The sequence below is a fragment of the Pelodiscus sinensis genome, chromosome 26, assembly GCF_049634645.1.
Source record: "Pelodiscus sinensis isolate JC-2024 chromosome 26, ASM4963464v1, whole genome shotgun sequence".
NCBI lineage: Eukaryota > Metazoa > Chordata > Testudines > Trionychidae > Pelodiscus > Pelodiscus sinensis.
The window spans coordinates 17,980,540-17,997,706 of NC_134736.1; the positions used below are offsets into that span (position 1 = coordinate 17,980,540).

The following is a 17,167-nucleotide window of genomic DNA, read 5'->3' on the forward strand; positions in this document are numbered from 1 at the left end:
CTTTCATGTTGCAACGCTGCTATTTACCACCCATTAGCAGACAAGTGCATATATTGTTAATGGAGCACACAATTAACAAAATCATATAAGCTGAGCTAAACAACTCCAATACATAACAAAATGAATCCAATTAAGAAGGTGTGATGAAGAATCAAGTTAAGTAAGATGGAAAATTTAGTTTAACCAGTTAACTAACTAAGTGGAATTCTACATCCCTGTTAGCCGGGGGTGGGCAAGATACCCCTCATGGGCCAGATCCCACTGGGACGCTCAGGCACGCAGCAGCCGTTCTTTTAAGCACGGGGCTGCTCTGAGTGCCTCCCTGCTCTGGAGGGAGGGGGAGGCTTCATGTCATCACCCCACCTCCAGTCCAATCCTCAGCTTCTATTGGCTGGAAACCACCGGCCTATAGGAACTGACCCCAGCCAATTTCTCAGCTCCTATTGGCTCGAAACAACCAGCCAATAGGAGCTGAGAGATTGGCTGGGGGGGGGGGGGCAGTGCAAGCCTCTTCCCCCTCCTGGAGTTAAGAGCCACATGGAGGGAGCAGCTGCATTTTTGAGCAGTCTGGGGCTGCAGCAGGCAGGGAGCCCAGCCTGTCTTGGGGCTGTCACAGGGCGGCTGGCCAGGAGAAGCTTAGGTAAGCGCCTCCCAACCAGAGCCTGCCTCTGGCACCCCGCCCCTCCCATACCCCAACTCCCTCCCCAGGTCACCATCCAAACCCTCTGCATCCCCCTGCTCTGGGTCACAACTCCCTCCCAGACCCTGTACGCCCTCTGACATCTGTCCCCCAGTCCAGAATCCTCTCCTGCACCCATACTCCCTCCCTGACCCTGCACCCCATTCCTCTGCCCCGGGTCGCAACCCCCTCCTTCACCCAAACTCCCTCTCAGACCTCACACTGTCTGCTGCATCCCAGTCCATTATCCCTGTGCCCTTCTGCACCCAACCTCCATCCTAGACCACACGCCCCCTCCAAAGCAAAGTGTGGCCCTTGACCACTTGGAGTACACCCCACCAAAAATTATTGCCCACCCCTCCAGTTAGCTAAAATACTTAATGTAATCAATTAGCATTGGCGCCATTTTTTTTCCAAATTAGGCCAAGGATTTGACTCCTCCATTGGGATGCCTTTAAAATTCAAGCCCTGCCCTCTGCTGCACAGATGAGCTTGGAGGAAATGGCACGTGGAACGTTTTTCTTGCCTTCCTTCTTACTGAGCCTGTATGAGAGCAGAGCTGTATCCCTACCTACTGTTCACCTGAATACTGAGATAAAGCTTAGCTTCTGCCCTGTAGCAGGTGACATAGCCAACTTTTTAGAAGCCACCGCACAACTGGGAATATGAACACACTCTGATCCAATCAAGGGCAGGGAAGACACACAGCCCAAATGGTTTCTTTCACCATTTGTCCTATGCAAACATTTGATTGACAGGAAATCCAGGAATTCACTGAGCAAAACCAAGAGATTCAGTAGATGTGCCCCTTTAAGCAATGGCCCATCTGCTTAGTTCATAAACCTGTCAGGAGATGTTCCAAATAAAATACGTTACCCACCTGTCCTTGATGGACTTCCCCTCGCTTTCTACTGTGCTGGTGAAGATAAGAATCCTGTTTCTGGGTAGCTAATCCCAAAGTATGTTTATTTTTTTCCACAAAGTCTTTTTTTGTTTTCTGCTTTTGTGTTTCAGGAAAAACATCACCATATGCACTGGAACTGTGTTTGTATTGACAATCATCTGCCAATCGCTTTCCTTTCATATGCAATCTAAAAGGGGCACTGCTTATCCCAACTGGTTGACCATCAAGGTTTAATAATTCTGTATCAAATGCAGAAGATAAATTTTGTCTTTCTATCAGCTGGTTATCTTCTTCCAAGATTCTCACCAAGGTGTCCTTGGAAGTGACGAAAAATGAGTCCTGTGGGACTCTCTCATGAACCTCATGCGTTATATTCAATCCAGAAAACTTTGCTCTCTCTTCATTATTCTTCCAGTTGGGATTGTATCTTAGGTTGCAGTATCTGTCCACATGTTGCTGTTTGCTGTGAAAATGAGTAAAAGAAATACAGTATTAACATTTTTAAAAAAGAGAAAAAACATTCAACAATTATAGTTAGGGCCCTACCAAATTCATGGCCATGAAAAATGCATCAATGACTGTGAAATCTAGTCTTTTGTGTGCTCTTAACCTATGCTATCCAGATTTTATGGGGGAAGACCAGCTTTTCTCAAAATGGGTAGACTGACCCAAAAGGAAGTTGCAGGGGGGTAGCAAAGATATTTTAGGGGGGGTTGCAGTATTGCCATCCTTATTTCTGCACTGCCTTTAGAGCTAGACAGCTAGAGAGTGTCAGCTCCCAGCTGAGGGCCCAGCTCTGCAGTACGGGTAGTAACACCCTACCAGGCTACCCTTATTTCTGCGCTGCTGCTGGTTGTGTGTCTGCTTTCAGAGCCGGGCTCCCAGTCAGCAGCTCCCAGTCTCTAGCTGCCGAGATCTGAAAGCAACATTGCTGCCAGAAGCAGTGCAGAAATTGATGAATGGTGTCTAGTCTGTCTGGTTGGGAATGTTGGCAGTTCTAGATAGCAGTACTGTAACCTTGCCTACAATAACTTTGCAATCTCCCTCCATCTCCTTTTTGGGTCAAGACCCTAATGTTACAATACTGTGAAATTTCAGATTTAAATAGCTGAAATAATTAAAGTTACTGTTTTTAAAATTCCATAGCTGCGAAATTGACTGCCATGCAGTACAAGAGGTTTAGATTGGACATTCCGAAAAAATTCCTAATGATCAAGGTACCGTATTTTCCGGCGTATAGGGCGACTGGGCGTATAAGACGACCCCCTAATTTTTTAATTAAAAGATAGGGTTTCATCTTATACCCCAGCGCCCCTCCGCCTCCTTTGCTCCCGGTGTCCCTGGTCTGCTGGAGATGGTCCCCATCAGACCAGAGGCACCGGGAGCAAAGCCGCAGCAGCTTTGCAAAGCCTCGGGGGAAGCCGGCGGGGGGGCAGCCCAGGCGCGCCTGGGATGCCCCCCCGCCCGAGCCCCTCCGCGGCTTTGCAAAGCCTCGGGGGAAGCCGGCGGGGGGGGGGGGGGGGGGGGGGATCCCAGGCGCGCCTGGGATGTATACCCGGCGTATAAGACAACCCCCGATTTTTGGGGGATGTTTTTTAACATAAAAAGTAGTCTTGTACGCCGGAATGTACGGGTAGTTAACTGCTAGACAGGGCTGTTCCTAGGGGGGCCTAGGGCAACCCACCTGTCCCAGGCCCCTTTCCATATACCCATCCCTGCTCCAGTCCCGCCCTGCCTCTTCCACCCCTTGTTGCCCCCAATGCACCCCTTCCCCCAAGAGACACGAGCTTGGGGATTACTGGGAAGGCTGGTGCAGGGCATCAAACGGGTTCTCCCTCCCCTTCCCTCCCCCCCCCCCCCACACACACTCACCGCAGTAGCGGAAGCTGGAGTGACCCAACAGCCTGCTCTACCCTGCTGCCCATCCCCCAGCTAGATTGCTCCATTTCACTGTGGCAGCGGGAAGCAGAGCTCTTTAACCCACTCCCCCGAACCTGGGGTGGCTGTCCCAAACCATCCTATGGAAGGGATGGCTCTGCCATTAGAATAAAATAGAGATATTTGAGAGCAGATTAGACAAACACCTATCAGGGATGGTCTTAGAGATGGTGCTTGGTCCTGCCATGAGTGCAGGGGCAGGTCTAGATGACCTCTCAAGGTCCTTTCCAGTCTTATGATCCAGTATAGACCAGTGTTTCTGAAAGTGTTCTGAGAAACCACTTTGAGAAACACATTAATTGGCTGTCCTGGTTTGTTTATTTACTGACGTTGCGGCCACGGAGCTTCGCGGCTCCCATTGGCTCCGTTTTGTTCTTTGCAGCAAAGGAAAATGGCATGGGCCGGGCCACCACTTCCCGCTGCTCCGCTTGGCTGTAAAGAGTGAAACGGAGCCAATGGGAACCGTGAGGCTCTGTGGTCGCCGCGCCAGTAAATAAACAAAAAGGGGCGGCCAGTTAATGTGTTTGTCAAAGTGGTTTTGCGGAGCACTTTCAGAAACACTGCTTTAGACTGTGAATTTGGTTGGACCCTAGTTATAGTCTAACCAATTTCATATTCTAGCCTTTGTCCACACTTGTGTAAACCCTTACACATGAGAATTCTATTAAGTTTAATGAGACCACCCATGCATAAAGTTTCTCATGTATGAGACCATTTTTAGGATTAGGTCCCCCACAGTTACACTGAACTTGAGCCAAAGATCCACAAACAGCACTTTCTTCAAGTTTAATTTTAATTAGCTTTATATTCTAATTAGGATTAAAACTATCAAATCTGATCACCAAATATAATATTTTCCTTATATAAATTCATCATGGTTCTTAAAGGGGGAGGAAAAGGAACACCCACAACATGCATGGCAACAAGTATTTTTTCAATTGTCTAGTGCAATTTCATTTCAGAGGGCATAAATTGACAGAGGCATTAATTACTGATTATCTTCCACAGAAAATTCCATTAACTCCCCAGAGTTTCTGCTCTCTGAGGTAAAAGTAATATTCTAGTTAACATTGGTCTCTCACAAGTACTGGTTACCTAAGAGGGAACAGCCTACAGATTTTATAGTATTATCTCCATTTATTACCAAGCAGCACCAAGATGTGTGCTCTGTTTGTTAATAGAGCTTTCCCACAAATATTTAGAGAAGTCTTCTGTGTAGGATACAGTTGTAGCTAAAAGGAAAGAGGAACAGAACTAACGATGTTGTGTACTCATGTGAAAAAGTCCCGGATCGGAAAACACATTTAGAGATACAGAGGAAAGAGTAATCTAAAGTGTTGATCAGCAGCATCTCAACTGGCATATTCCAACCACATTTTAAGGTCAGGTGTCCACAAATGGGGCAGGTTTTGCAACAGTGTCTTAAGAAGCCAGGCATCCAACTCTTACTAGTTTTCAAGCTCTGGTTAATAAGCAAGCTATTGGTCTGCTGAATTCTATAAAAGCTGTAACAATTAACTTTTGAAGCATCTACTCAACATTTATGAATACTTTCTAAAGTAGTTACAAATGTAACTTAACATAAAGTGCGGCCTAAATAACAACCAGAATCTAAGTTCTATATTGATACTTTTCATTTTAGATAAGTGTCAGTGACCTGATATACTTTGGACTATTGTTTCAATTCCTGACAGTTTATACCAATGAAATAACAACAGCAGTCTTTAAAACATCATTATTATTCATACATGTAAATAAAATGCAAGCATAAATGCCTACTTTGAAACGACATAAGCACAGAAATATGTAATATGTTGCTAAAAACAATCACTCAAATAACAGAATACGTTTCTATAGAGCCCTATTGTGTTAAAATGTGTGCACAGCAGCTTGATTATATTCTGTAGTCCAGGTCACCACACTGAAACAAAATGAGTGTAAAGAGCTCCTTCATCTCTAATCATCTCCAGACAAAACGCACACCTCTTATTCCTCCCCCCCATTTGATATAAAGGTTAGATGGACTCTGTATTCAGCACTTCTGTTGATGAGTAGACAGCAGATGCAGGGTTTCCTCTTCAAATTCCTAGATTAGTAATGGATGTAGAGCGGAGGTTTCATATGCATGTACTATGATATTTGCTCCTGTTAATGGACTGTATTTGAGTACTTACTGTGATAACTTGAAACAAAATAAAATCAAATTTCCATTTAATGAAGAGCCTCATATTCAGCATAGTATTCAGTCAAAAAAAATTACTAAAATTAGAGCATGTTTCTAGCACAATTAACATCCTTTGCACTCACAATAAAATGTTCAGTAACTGGCCATTTTGCCTGTTGAGGAGGTGAATAAAAGCACGCTATTAATCATTTATCTTTCATTTGTTTGCCACTTTATTTTAAGTAGTCAGTTAAATTGAAATGGCACATTATTATTGCTTCAGGTTTAATTTAATTTTCTTAAACACAACAATTATTCCCAATATATACAGCATTAAACCTTTTTTGCATAGAACAGCATATGCAATTTTATTTTATATAAAAGTTAAGTCTTTTATAAGAATGTGTAAGGATAACAGTCTGATAGAATTTTTAATTTTTATTTATATAGTTACAGAATAAAAACGCACCTATTCAACCCTCTGGTTTTTCAAAATTGTTTTAAACATACGTTTTCTCACATAAATGCAGCAAATCAAAGTGATTAAAAACTACTCTCTGAATGGAAAAGAGAATCATGCATTTTTTAAATTTATTTAGAGGGATGTCCTGTGCTATCAAGTGCATAGAAAAGGACAACAGTCACCAACTATTAGTGTTGAACAAGTAGCCTGTGCATTATGGTAAGTGCTTTATGATTTGATCCGAAGGCCATTCAAGTTAGTGGGACTCCTTCTGCTCACTTAAGTGGACGTGGGCTAAAGCACAGAGAAGAAGGGATGCCTATTTTTACTGGGCCTGTACCAGCAGTTACCTATATCCTTCCTCCACGTCAACTCAGCTGTACTGGCTGGCACTGTGGGTGAGCAGAGTGTTCCCTGGTACGCTTGTGTGACCACTCAAGAGAGATACTAATGCCACGCAGCTGATTAGCACAGGCTTACAGCTCCCACAGCTAGTGGTGCACACTCACATGTGTTCTGGTGCATATAACAATTTATTCTACACGTGGATGAAAAAGATTAGAGGGAACATTGCTCCTGCCCATCTACGTTGAGTGCAAGTGGGTATGATGCACTCCCCACCAACTTTGCACTGGCAGACCCAATATCTAGGAAACCTAGATAGGGGCATAAGACAGATTCTGATGGTGTCTTACTTCTCTGAGTGGGCATGTAGTCCAAGCTACAATCTAGCACTCAGTGAACAAACAATAGTTGCTCTCCTTTCTTTTCTAAGGACGCAAATTGTACACAGTAGATTTCAAAACACATTGCCCTGACTTCATATTCACATTAAGGCCTGGTCTACATTCAGTTTTTGTATCAATTTAACTGTTTCTGTTAGGTAGGTGTAAGTTGCATTTATGTCCACTTTAATGCACTACCTGAATGGCCTTAAAAGAACTTAACAAAAGAACAGTCAGGGTTATCATATCTATGTACTAAAAATATATTCCTTACCTTTCATTATTACTGTTCTGTTTTCCAATATCTTTTCTATTTGAAAGCTGTACTTTATCATCATTTGCTCCTTCTGGTTCATTCAGACTTTTCTCCTCCAGGCTATCTTCATCTAAACTATCATTCTCCAGCTCATCAGAAGACTGGCTTACCAGTACTTCATTTTCACAAATCCGTTTCTGAAGTTCCAACTGATACTGTGTCTCTTGAATAAGGCTTTCTGAATCAGACTCCTGAGAGTCATGCAGAGTGAGATAAAAATTTCCTTCACTTGAAGATGGCCCTTTTAAATTAGTAGGATGCTCATGTGACTGGATTAATACTCTTTGAGATAAGCTATTATCCATGTTGCAAAGGTGTAAAAATGAAGGATTGGAAATATATGGTACAGATGTGAAGAATTCATTCAGTATTTTGTGCTGCAGTATAGACCAGACCTGTATTTAGGAAATACGAGACTAATGTATACAATTTTTTTCACTGAAATAGTCAATAACCATTATGTTTGTGAAACAAACTAGTCTTATCAAATTATTTAAAAAGAGGCATTGAGGGCAGACTCAGAATTTAACTACTGCAAAGCTGGAACACTCCTTTATTTATAAATACTTCAGGGACATGTCTGCCATTCACATTCAGGACAAATCTATAATGCTGGCTGTATCAGGACTGCTACAATCAATGCAGCAGTGTCGATTTAGCATGCTAAGTCAATGGCAGAGCACCTGCTGTACTCCATCTTTCCAAGTAAGCTAGGTGAGTGGGAGAGCTTCTGATGAGAGAGCACATTGTAGGTTGTAAGTTGATCAAAGTTGAACTTTAGTTATGTAACTTGCGTAATTGAAATAGTGTAATTTACGCTGACTTACAGCTTAAGGGTAGACCAGCCCTGAGTAATATTTCATTCAATAGAAAATCAATAACATTACAGCCTTAATATTGCAAACACTTGAGCACGTGTTTAACTTTACTATCACTAATAGTCCCATTTAAAATTATGGGACTACTCACACTACTAAAATAAGTGCTACATAGTCCTGTATTTTGCATCTACTAAAATTAAGTTTGTGTCTAAGTATTCACAAGACTAGGGCATAATTGTGTAGTAAATTACTATTCAGCATGATTAAGGGTAGCAAAATAGGGCTTTTAATCATTATAAAAATTGCAGTGGCATGTCACTTAATCCAATAATAAAACTTTACACGCATGATTAGGGAAATAAAGTTGAGATACAGGAACAGATTTTAGTTGCAAGCTTCCAAGGGATTGTTTTCCATCATATGTTCTACAACAGTGATCTTATTTACAGCCTATTGGATAGCTATAGTTATATCACTCTAGATATTAATTTAGGACAAAGAATATTTACCTACAAAATATCTTGACAGGGTTTTTATGTTTATATATTAACAGACAAGCCATATGCAATTACATATGTAAGGGATCAAATTAATGAGTTAAAACACGTGTCAGAATTTGAAAATAGGAAACTTTTTAAAAAATATTTTAATGCCATTTTCTTTCATACTAGGTTACAGCACAAGGGGGGCATTTGATTCAGCAGGAAGAATGTCTGTTTGTATTAAAAATGATTATATATCATGTACGTCACTGCATCAATTATCAGTTTTCCTGAGGCAACGCTTCTTATGGCATAAAACTGTTGCTCTTCATTAGGCCTTTTATTAACACACTGATGAATATCTATAACTGTCCTTCCTCTGGCATGATCATACTATATGTAACAGCAGATCTATGTTGGGAGATTATGTGTAAACTGTGGGATAAGGAATAAATCAGCTAGTGTGTGTAGACATTTAAACTGATAGCCATGCTTCAGTTTTAACATAAAACACGGCTTGAAATATACACTTATTCACCCACTCAGTGATGAGTAAGAAACTTTTTTGATGAGCTTCAGGACTTAACCCATCAATATCTACAGAAACTAAGCATGCATATTTATAGTTTTTAGCTCCTTTGTCACAACAACCTTACACATGCAAACTAATGAAGGCATGGTGATTCAGTGAATAGAGCAACTGTCGGGAAATTTGGATTCTGCTGGTAGTGCTGACATTAGATCAATGTGTCCCTGGGCAATTTTTTTCACCTATCTGTGCCTGACTTATCTCATCTCTGAAATGGGGATCATGCTGACCTACCTTTGTAAAGCATACTGTATACTCAGATACAGAACTTTAATAATTAGCACTTTTCAGCTATAGATTTCAGACTTTTCTTTTGCTGTACCTCAGAGCAGCAGCAAAGTGAAGTTTACAAATTTATTCAGTTTTGCTGTTCCTGTTCAGAACATGGAGGGCAGCAGTAAAACGTTCAAAAATCAAATCAATTTTGATCTACTGCTACTGAATAGAAAAACCACTACTGTCAGTAAAAGCACATACTAAAGGTAAATACATGTTGACTTAAAAAAACAGTATTTTGTGAATTCTAACCAATTTTACTCTAACAGGTGGAAATCCTATGTGGATATTGCTATTTTGGTTTAAGAGTGACTTTTTTTTAGTTTATGTTAAGTCAGTTGAGAACAGGTTTAAGATATAATAAACTTCTCTTAAACTGAAGTAAGAAATATCTCAGGGTATGTCTACACAGCAACATGATTTTGAAATAACTAGCATTTTTTCAAAATAACTTAGTCTGCATCTACACAGCAGGCAGTTATTTCGAAATAATGTCAAAGTACTGTCAAGCTGGAGGATTTTTTACTCTGACTTCTGTAAACCTCATTGTATGAGGATTAAGGGAAGCTGGAGGAGGAGTGCTCTATTTCGAAATAAATGCTATGTAGATGTTCCCAATTTTGAAATAAACTATTTCGAAATAAGCTATACAATTGATGTAGCTCAATTTGCGTAGCTTATTTTGAGTTAAGCCCTGTTGTATAGAGGCACCCTCGGGTATTTGCACCACTTTAAACTGATTTAAAACGGTTAAATTACACCAACGAAACTTTGTATAGTTCAGGGCCAGATGCAAACAGTCATAGGCTAAAACAAAAAGCGAAAGCTCTGAGTCTGGTAACCCTACGGTAAGAGCACTTTTACCTCTTCTTCCTAGCAGCTAGATATGAGATGGAGGCTAGTCATATATTCATAATGATCTATTCTGGGGGGTTTTAAATATTTAAAAGAAGTTTAGATGAACAATTTAATCGGATTTTTCTAACTCCTCAGGCTCAGTTGAAAATCTTAGCTCAAATGTTTCTAATGCAGTCTGGTTAGGAGGTGTTCAGTAAATTTTTCAAGCCTCAAGTGAAAATTGAAGAAGAAAACAAATCTCATCTGTCAAACTGGGTCTCCTATTGTGTCCTTTGTAAGATTTCGGGGGGGGGGGGGTGTGTGTGTGTGTGTGTGTGTGTGTGTGTGTGTGTGTGTGTGTGTGTGTGTGTGTGTGTAATCTATTTAAATCCTCCATTAAACAGCCATCATGTCAACTTGCGTCACTGTTCCCCATAAACTGAGGCCACCCAGGAGAAATTCAAATGCTGCCCTGCAGACTAACAGAGTGCCCACAGCCAGTAGAATTTGTTTCTACTGGTGGTGCACATCTGCACATGCCTTTGTGCACTTACATTTATTCCACACATGGAAAAAATTAGAGGGAACACTGACTTGCATGTTAGATTTTAAGTCCCAGGAGATGTTATTATGTGGACCTCATTAAAATCAAGGAAACACCCATTCTTACAGGAATTTTGTTTTTTGGTGTGACGTGCATGGGAACACACACAGAAGTTATATAAACTCCTGGCAGACTGAGAAACAGAGTGTGATGGTTGTAGTGATGGTACGGAGTGTAAAAACAGTTGCTGGCCTTTCGATGGTGTTTAACAGGAGCCAGGGTTTGTAATCCTTCTTAAATCCCCCTCCTCATCATTCAGACTCCCTGAACAGTGGTGCTGCATTGTAAAATAGCACCTGCCATGCTTTCACTACTAGTTTAACACACCCCCATGAGCAAAACTGAAAAGAACAAGAAACTGAACAGTAGGTATGTGCTACCCTGCTATTCCCAATCTGCTCAACCCACTAATCCTTTCACTCCACCCCAACATTTCTCCCCTCCCAGTCCTCTTCCCCCTCTTCCCAAAGCTCTGCCCCTTCCCTTTTACCCATACCCAAGTCCTCCCACTTCAATCCACAAAACTTCTATCCCCCCCATGACCCTCCCAATCCCCTCCCCCTCCCCGAATCCTCTCCCCCGATATACGCCGCTCCCCTCCCCCTCCCCGAATCCTCTCCCCCGATATACGCCGCTCCCCTCCCCCTCCCCAAATCCTCTCCCCCGATATACGCCGCTCCCCTCCCCGAATCCTCTCCCCAATATACGCTGCTCCTCTCCCCCTCCCCAAATACTCTCCCCAATATACGCTGCTCCCCTCCCCCCTCCCCAAATCCTCTCCCCCAATATACGCTGCTCCTCCCCCCTCCCCGAATCCTCTCCCCGATATACGCTGCTCCGCTCCCCCCCCAAATCCTCTCCCCAATATACGCTGCTCCGCTCCCCCCTCCCCAAATCCTCTCCCCGATATACGCTGCTCCCCTCCCCGAATCCTCTCCCCCAATACACGCTGCTCCTCCCCCCCTCCCCGAATCCTCTCCCCGATATACGCTGCTCCCCTCCCCCCTCCCAGAATCCTCTCCCCGATATACGCTGCTCCCCTCCCCCCTCCCCGAATCCTCTCCCCCGATATACGCTGCTCCCCTCCACCCTCCCCGAATCCTCTCCCCCAATATAGGCTGCTCCTCTCCCCCTCCCCGAATCCTCTCCCCAATATACGCTGCTCCCCTCCCCCCTCCCCGAATCCTCTCCCCAATATACGCTGCTCCCCTCCCCCCTCCCCGAATCCTATCCCCAATATACGCTGCTCCTCTCCCCCCTTCCCAAATCCTCTCCCTGATATACGCTGCTCCGCTCCCCCCCAAATCCTCTCCCCAATATACGCTGCTCCGCTCCCCCCTCCCCAAATCCTCTCCCCGATATACGCTGCTCCCCTCCCCGAATCCTCTCCCCCAATATACGCTGCTCCTCCCCCCCTCCCCGAATCCTCTCCCCGATATACGCTGCTCCCCTCCCCCCTCCCCGAATCCTCTCCCCGATATACGCTGCTCCCCTCCCCCCTCCCCGAATCCTCTCCCCCGATATACGCTGCTCCCCTCCACCCTCCCCGAATCCTCTCCCCCAATATAGGCTGCTCCTCTCCCCCTCCCCGAATCCTCTCCCCGATATACGCTGCTCCCCTCCCCCCTCCCCGAATCCTATCCCCAATATACGCTGCTCCTCTCCCCCCTTCCCAAATCCTCTCCCCAATATACGCTGCTCCTCTCCCCCTCCCCGAATCCTCTCCCCGATATACGCTGCTCCTCTCCCCCTCCCCGAATCCTCTCCCCGATATACGCTGCTCCCCTCCCCCCTCCCCGAATCCTATCCCCAATATACGCTGCTCCTCTCCCCCCTTCCCAAATCCTCTCCCCAATATACGCTGCTCCTCTCCCCCTCCCCGAATCCTCTCCCCGATATACGCTGCTCCTCTCCCCCTCCCCGAATCCTCTCCCCGATATACGCTGCTCCGCTCCCCCCTCCCCAAATCCTCTCCCCGATATACCCTGCTCCCCTCCCCCCTCCCCGAATCCTCTCCCCGATATACGCTGCTCCCCTTCCCCCTCCCCGAATCCTCTCCCCAATATACGCTGCTCCTCTCCCCCCTTCCCAAATCCTCTCCCCGATATACGCTGCTCCCCTCCCCCCTCCCCGAATCCTCTCTCCCAATATATGCTGCTCCTCCCCACCTCCCCGAATCCTCACCCCGATATACGCTGCTCCCCTCCCCCCTCCCCGAAAAACGCTGCTCCCCTCCTTCCTCCCAGAATCCTCTCCCCAATATACGCTGCTCTCCTCCCCCTCCCCGAATCCTCTGCCCAATATACGCTGCTCTCCTCCCCCTCCCCGAATCCTCTGCCCAATATACGCTGCTCCTCTCCCCCCTTCCCAAATCCTCTCCCCGATATACGCTGCTCCCCTCTCCCATCCCCGAATCCTCTCCCGGATATACGCTGCTCCGCTCCCCCCTCCCCAAATCCTCTCCCCGATATACCCTGCTCCCCTCCCCCCTCCCCGAATCCTCTCCCCGATATACGCTGCTCCCCTCCCCCCTCCCCGAATCCTCTCCCCGATATACGCTGCTCCTCTCCCCTCTTCCCAAATCCTCTCCCCGATATACGCTGCTCCCCTCCCCCCTCCCCGAATCCTCTCTCCCAATATATGCTGCTCCTCCCCCCCTCCCCGAATCCTCTCCCCGATATACGCTGCTCCCCTCCCCCCTCCCCGAATCCTCTCCCCGAAAAACGCTGCTCCCCTCCTTCCTCCCAGAATCCTCTCCCCGATATACGCTGCTCCCCTCCCCCCTCCCCGAATCCTCTCCCCGAAAAACGCTGCTCCCCTCCCCCCTCCCCGAATCCTCTCCCCAATATACGCTGCTCTCCTCCCCCCTCCCCGAATCCTCTCCCCGATATACGCTGCTCGCTCCCCCCTCCCCGAATCCTCTCCCCGATATACGCTACTCGCTCCCCCCTCCCCGAATCCTCTCCCCGATATACGCTGCTCCCCTCCACCCCCCCCGAATCCTCTCCCCGATATACGCTACTCGCTCCCCCCTCCCCGAATCCTCTCCCCGATATACGCTGCTCCCCTCCACCCCCCCCGAATCCTCTCCCCGATATACGCTACTCGCTCCCCCCTCCCCGAATCCTCTCCCCGATATACGCTGCTCCCCTCCACCCCCCCCGAATCCTCTCCCCAATATACGCTGCTCCCCTCCCCCCTCACCGAATCCTCTCCCCGATATACGCTGCTCCCCTCCCCCTCCCCGAATCCTCTCCCCAATATACGCTGCTCCCCTCCCTCCTCCCCGAATCCTCTCCCCGATATACGCTGCTCCCCTCCCCCCTTCCCAAATCCTCTCCCCAATATACGCTGCTCCCCTCCCCGTCCCCGAATCCTCTCCCCAATATACGCTGCTCCCCTCCCTCCTCCCCGAATCCTCTCCCCGATATACGCTGCTCCCCTCCCCCCTTCCCAAATCCTCTCCCCAATATACGCTGCTCCCCTCCCCGTCCCCGAATCATCTCCCCAATATACGCTGCTCCCCTCCCCCCTCCCCGAATCCTGCCCCCTCCCCGAATCCTCTCCCCGATATACGCTGCTCCCCACCCCCCTCCCCGAATCCTCTCCCCGATATACGCTGCTCCCCTCCCCCCTCCCCGAATCCTCTCCCCCGATATACGCTGCTCCCCACCCCCCTCCCCGAATCCTCTCCCCCGATATACGCTGCTCCCCTCCCCCCTCCCCTCCCCCCTCCCCGATATACGCTGCTCCTCCCCCCTCCCCGAATCCTCTCCCCCGATATACGCTGCTCCCCTCCCCCCTCCCCTCCCCCCTCCCCGATATACGCTGCTCCCCTCCCCCCCTCCCCGAATCCTCTCCCCGATATACGCTGCTCCCCTCCCCCTCCCCGAATCCTCTCCCCGATATACGCTGCTCCCCTCCCCCTCCCCGAATCCTCTCCCCCGATATACGCTGCTCCCCTCCCCGAATCCTCTCCCCCGATATACGCTGCTCCTCCCCCCTCCCCGAATCCTCTCCCCGATATACGCTGCTCCCCTCCCCCCTCCCAGAATCCTCTCCCCGATATACGCTGCTCCCCTCCCCGAATCCTCTCCCCCGATATACGCTGCTCCCCTCCCCCTCCCCGAATCCTCTCCCCCGATATACGCTGCTCCTCCCCCCTCCCCGAATCCTCTCCCCGATATACGCTGCTCCCCTCCCCGAATCCTCTCCCCCGATATACGCTGCTCCCCTCCCCCTCCCCGAATCCTCTCCCCCGATATACGCTGCTCCCCTCCCCGAATCCTCTCCCCCGATATACGCTGCTCCCCTCCCCTCCCCGAATCCTCTCCCCGATATACGCTGCTCCCCTCCCCGAATCCTCTCCCCCGATATACGCTGCTCCCCTCCCCCTCCCCGAATCCTCTCCCCGATATACGCTGCTCCCCTCCCCCCTCCCCGAATCCTCTCCCCGATATACGCTGCTCCCCTCCCCGAATCCTCTCCCCCGATATACGCTGCTCCCCTCCCCCTCCCCGAATCCTCTCCCCGATATACGCTGCTCCCCTCCCCCTCCCCGAATCCTCTCCCCGATATACGCTGCTCCCCTCCCCCCTCCCCGATATACGCTGCTCCCCTTCCCCCCTCCCCGAATCCTCTCCCCGATATACGCTGCCCCCCTCCCCCCTCCCCGAATCCTCTCCCCCGATATACGCTGCTCCCCTCCCCCTCCCCGAATCCTCTCCCCGATATACGCTGCTCCTCTCCCCCCCTCCCCGAATCCTCTCCCCCGATATACGCTGCTCCCCTCCCCCTCCCCGAATCCTCTCCCCGATATACGCTGCTCCTCTCCCCCCCTCCCCGAATCCTCTCCCCCGATATACGCTGCTCCCCTCCCCCCCTCCCCGAATCCTCTCCCCGATATACGCTGCCCCTCCCCCCTTCACCTGACCCTGCAGAGCAGCCTCCCCCCCAAGCCGGGGCAGCGGCGGCGCGCTCTGAGCTCTCCGCGATCCCTTCTGCGCAAGCGCGGCTGCGCCTCGAGCGCGGTGTCACCATGGCCGCGGTACACATACGCCAACCCCGCCTGCACGTGCACGTACCAAGCGGCCGTGGGCGGGGGGAGGAAGAGCCGAATGGGCAGTCCCCCCACGAGTAGGAATGGTTTCTGCCAACCTGCAGGCCCTCCCCAGATGCCCGGTGCTGGGGATGAGGCTGTGGCTGCAGCTGTCAGTCAAGGGCGGGGGGCGATGGGAGGGGGCGTGGCGGAAGAATGAGAGAAGGGGAAAGAGTTGGGGGGAGGGGCGGAAAGAAGGAATAAGGGAAGCCCCCATGAAATGTAGCCCCCTGCTCCCAGCACCTGACAGGTGTCAATCACATCTCACAGGTGTCAGTCACTTGTGACAGGTGTCAGTCACATCTCACAGGTGTCAGTCACACCTGACAGGTGTCAGTCACATCTCACAGGTGTCAGTCACTTGTGACAGGTGTCAGTCACACCTGACAGGTGTCAGTCACTTGTGACAGGTGTCAGTCACACCTGACAGGTGTCAGTCACATCTCACAGGGTCCTCTGCCAAACGCAGACCATGACAATGGCTCCTTGGTGGGGCACTTGCACACAGGCTGGAACTAAGGACATAGTTGGGGGGGGGGGTTCCTGTAAGCCAGGGCTATTCAACGCAGCCTGCGGCCCATTTCTTTGTGGCCTGCAGTGGGGTTTGGTTTGGGTTTACGCCGGGCTCAACATGCAGCCCATGGGTGGGATCCTTTCCACATGGCCTCCACTGGGAACACTCCACAATGGTGTCCTGGTCTTCTGTTGATATGTGGGTTAGTAGTTTGGAAGAAAACATTGTCCTCACTCTGCGTTTGTAAGCAACAGGTAGCCAGAGGCAGTTTTATTACGAGCTGCAGCAAGGGAAAAACTGGTTCGGACAGGGGGGGAAGCCCCCCCCCCTCGGAGGCAGATCTTCAAATACAAGCAATTATGAAGCAGTTTATATACTGTCTATTAGATATAATAACAATAACAATTAGTCTCCTTCCCATTACAAACACCAAGGCTACGTCTACACTGGCCACAATTTCCGGAAAAGCCATGCAAATCAGGTAAGTCAGGATAGGGAAATCCGCAGGGGATTTAAATATCCCCCGCGGATTTAAATAAACATGTCCGCCGCTTTTTTTCCGGCTTTTCCCCAAGCCGGAAAAAAAGCGGCGGACGTGTTTATTTAAATCCGCGGGGGATATTTAAATCCCCCGCGGATTTCCCTATCCTGACTTACCTGATTTGCATGGCTTTTCCGGAATTTGTGGCCAGTGTAGACGTAGCCCAATGGTTAACAGTTATTTAGTTCCACCCAGATGCTCCTTATCTCAAGGTCC

At 48.4% G+C, this 17,167-nt stretch overlaps 1 protein-coding gene across 2 annotated transcripts in view; it reads right to left on the bottom strand.

Moving 5' to 3' along the window:
* The window catches only part of LOC142818188 (jhy protein homolog), a 60,005-nt gene extending 44,155 nt beyond the window's left edge, over nucleotides 1-15,850 (bottom strand). The window contains exons 1-3 of one of the 2 annotated variants that reach the window (XM_075909368.1): nucleotides 15,732-15,850; nucleotides 7,148-7,584; nucleotides 1,560-2,046 (exon numbers count right to left, since the gene is read on the bottom strand). In XM_075909368.1, coding sequence (XP_075765483.1) covers nucleotides 1,560-2,046; nucleotides 7,148-7,494 — 834 coding nt within the window. In that variant the 5' untranslated portion in view covers nucleotides 7,495-7,584; nucleotides 15,732-15,850. Of the gene's footprint in view, nucleotides 1-1,559; nucleotides 2,047-7,147; nucleotides 7,585-15,726 lie in introns of both variants that reach the window. The other variant, XM_075909369.1, reaches the window with a different exon arrangement.
* Between the last annotated feature and the right edge of the window lie 1,317 nt (nucleotides 15,851-17,167).